The sequence below is a fragment of the Calonectris borealis genome, chromosome 3, assembly GCF_964195595.1.
Source record: "Calonectris borealis chromosome 3, bCalBor7.hap1.2, whole genome shotgun sequence".
Lineage (NCBI taxonomy): Eukaryota > Metazoa > Chordata > Aves > Procellariiformes > Procellariidae > Calonectris > Calonectris borealis.
This window is the reverse complement of record NC_134314.1, coordinates 75856526-75859806: the sequence shown is the minus strand read 5'-3', so window position 1 is coordinate 75859806 and position 3281 is coordinate 75856526. Positions and strand designations below refer to the sequence as shown.

Here is a 3281-nt window from a genome sequence, read left to right as displayed (position 1 = left end):
CACGTTTCTCAGTAAGTGAGAACAGATACTCTTCAAATTACCTGCACCAGCTTGCACGAAAAGTGCAAACCAGGAGTTTTCTACAAACCCCCCTCATTTATTGGAAATTGCAGTAGTTCCCCACAAAACTTGCAGGTAAAATTTATTTAGGACCACTTCACCCTTGCCCTCATCTCAATATGTGCAACAAAATTGGAAAAATGCCGTCTTTGAATTCTTCAGAAGATGGATGTACTGACTTGAACGTGGCCTCAGGAGCTTGCACACTTTTTCTTACCTTATTACAGTGTTATTAATTGCTTAGTTTTATAAGACTCTAAAGGGTGGGAGTAGTTTATCACTCAAAAGTTTTGAGATCACTGATTTAAGAAAAAAATCATTGGTAAATTTGCACACAGTCTTAATAGCATCAGAAAACACTGAACTTCCCCCTCCAATGTAGAAAACAAAAAAACCAACACCCACAGTTACAATGCTTCATGTCAGAAGTGGCAGCACCGAATTTCTCCAAGCAACATAACCCTAAGATTTACCCTTCCCGTTCATCAGAACTCAAAATTTATTTTTACTTGAGTGAATAGAAAGTCTATTTTAGGTGACAAATCAAAATCAACATCAGTTCAGTTTGCAGTCTGATCTAAGATTGTGCCACCTCAAGGCATTTTGCTTCAAAGTAGTAGTGAGTAACCCTTATGTTCCTCTTGGGAAGGAAAGGGAAATTTGGAGAAGTCATCTGGCAAAATAGTTTAGCTTTTCCCTAGCCTCCGCACCACCTATTCCATATTAACAGTGCCTAACCCCACACTTGTTTAGTGTACTACCACAGGAAAAAAATTTAGTAACTAAATGGCTAGAAAGCATTAGTTAAAAAAAAAAAAGAGCAAGCCGTTAAGCTGGAACTGAATCAAGATTTGGAAAATTCAAAGTACAGACGAGAGGAAGATGAGGCAAAAAAAGGGTATTTAAAAAAAAGCCATTTTGGAGTTTTAAACCACCAGAACAATTAACTTATGCTGTATTACAAATCACCCTAACATGATAAATTCTAACAAATCAAACCCTTTGAGTGTCAACATGCTTCCTCTTTCTCCCTCCGCAAAACATACTTTTGGTAAGCAAGCGGTGGGAGAATGCTATCTGTAAAGTATCCGAGACTCGCACCACAGATGGTTGTATTGAAACGCTTAATACTGAGGAATTAGCACTCCTTTCAGAACAAAGAGTTCTTATTAGCAGATTACCAAACAAAACATTAGAAATGCCCAGGAACTTTTATTATTTTCCATTTTAAAAAACCCGAACGATTGTACAGTTACAAGGGCCAAAGCTGCCCAGAAGCAGGCATTTCACAGGGCTTCTCCCCGTCAGAGTCCTTCCATGCATCAAGACAGGAAGGCGGCGGAGGGACCACGAGGGCGGAGGGCCGCAGACGCCAGCGCTCCCGCTGCTCACAGGGGCCGCTCCTTGGACCTTCCCGCGGGCGTAACGGCAGCCCAGCGGTGCCGGGCTCGGGCTCGGCGGGCAGGCAGGCGACCTCAGCGGAGCCCAGCCGGGCCGCCACCGCGCCCCGCAAGGCGGGGCGGCCTCTGCGCTGCCGCCGCTCGCTCCGGCCAACCCGCCCCTACGGAACAGCGCGCCGGGGCCGGGGCCGGGAGGCGGGCGGGGCCGGGCTAGGACTCGTCGGGCTTGTCGGCGGGCGGCCCGCAGGGCTGCAGCATCTTCTCCATGAGGTTGAAGCGGACGCGCGCCTTGCTCTCGTTCTCGGCGATGGCGAAGTAGTTGAGCAGGTCGAAGTGGCCCATGTAAGAGCAGTACGAGTCCCGGTGCTGGTTCACCAGCCACTCCCACTTGGTGGTGTCGGCGTGGCCCGTCCCGATGTACTTGGACTGCAGGTGCTCCAGCTGGCTGTGGATGGTGTAGCGGTCCGTCATGGCGGCTGCGGCGGCGCGGGCGGCCCGGCGGGGAAGGCGCTGCACGAAATGGCGAGCGGAAGTGACGCACCCTCACGCCAGGGACCTTTTCCGCCCCTCCAGCCGGGGCGCAGCGACCACTTCCCCCGCCCAACCCGTGGGCCGGTGCCGGTTATGTGCGGCTCCGCGCTCCGCTGCGAACGGAAATTAAAAAAAAAAAAAACACCTCCGGGAGGTCAGTGCTTTCCTGCCGCGGTGCACGCTGGGGGCGCGCCCGGCAGGGCATGACGGGAGTTGTAGTCTCCCCGCCCCGGCGGCAGTGGGTCCGGTTGGCGGCGGAGTTTCGGCGCGGAGGCGGCCTGCCACGGCAGCAGTCCCTGCCCGGGGGGCGAGGCGGGCCCTGGCATGATTAAATATGAATATGATCTGTAATAAAATCATTTACTGCTGGTCTAATTACTTTAATTGACTAATCCAAGAGTAAACCAAATGACAGTTACAACTCCAGGCCAGCATCTGTGCCGCATCGTTATTTTGGATTAGCGACCAGTTCAGGATCTCGCGTTCTCCAGACAGGTACAAGGCTGAGCCTCCAGTTAAGCCGGGCGCGTAACGGAGCCTCAAGTTCATTTGTAAAGCAAAGGTACGGCTTTGATATTGTAGCTACTGCTTAATTCACCTGAGAATCAAAGGGGCGTGCACTACCAAATCTGGCTACAAAATACCTAGGTAATGGGTCATGGGGAACAACATCAGAAAGTCTCCATTTGCCAGGAGACTTCAGAAAGCAGGAAAGCAAAACCCTTGAGGCTCACGCTTCAGGGCACAGCTTATCCCAGCTCCTCACGCTGTCTCTGTGTAAACGGCATCTCAGTTTTGCTTGCTAAGCAAGTGACGCAGGAAGTCTGGCTCTGAAGAAGGATAAAGCTCCCAGAAAAATAGCCAGGAGGTGCCAAAAGCAACCCAACACTCCTTTTCGTTAGCCCTTTGCTGGGTTAGAGGGTAGCGCAGCACTTTCTGTGGTAGCTCTCGTACAAGAAGCCCATATAGAGAAAGGTTAAAGAAGTGCAGAGGATTTGCGGGTCCTCCCAAAATAAGTAGTTTGGTAAGGTTACTTCTGTTACGTTCAGCTGAGGAAAAGTACTGTAGGTCCCATCCCTGTTCCTCTGTAAGGTGCAGAGCTCTTGGTTACTTTTCCCCAGGCAGGCTTTGCAGCTGAGCAGGGTCAAGAGATTTAAGCCAAAATTAGGTGTTACAGTTGAAAAAGATTTTTTGATAGTGCAGGTAGTATTTCACGTGAATGTTAAACTCTCAAGCAGATATAAAAACCACAGAAATTATAAGTTGCATTGCCTGTCTTCTTTGGTCAAA

General features: G+C 49.8%; 1 protein-coding gene across 1 annotated transcript; it reads right to left on the bottom strand.

The window, feature by feature from the left end:
* Positions 1 to 1252: 1252 nt before the first annotated feature.
* On the bottom strand, positions 1253 to 2138 carry SF3B5 (splicing factor 3b subunit 5). Its single transcript, XM_075146248.1, has one exon. The coding sequence runs from the start codon at positions 1929 to 1931 to the stop codon at positions 1671 to 1673; it is 261 nt and encodes an 86-aa protein (XP_075002349.1). The 5' UTR covers positions 1932 to 2138; the 3' UTR covers positions 1253 to 1670.
* Between the last annotated feature and the right edge of the window lie 1143 nt (positions 2139 to 3281).

Coding starts and splice junctions, on each gene's coding strand:
- SF3B5 (XM_075146248.1), bottom strand. CDS start 1,931: ATGACGGACCGCTACACCATCCACAGCCAGCTGGAGCACCTGCAGTCC.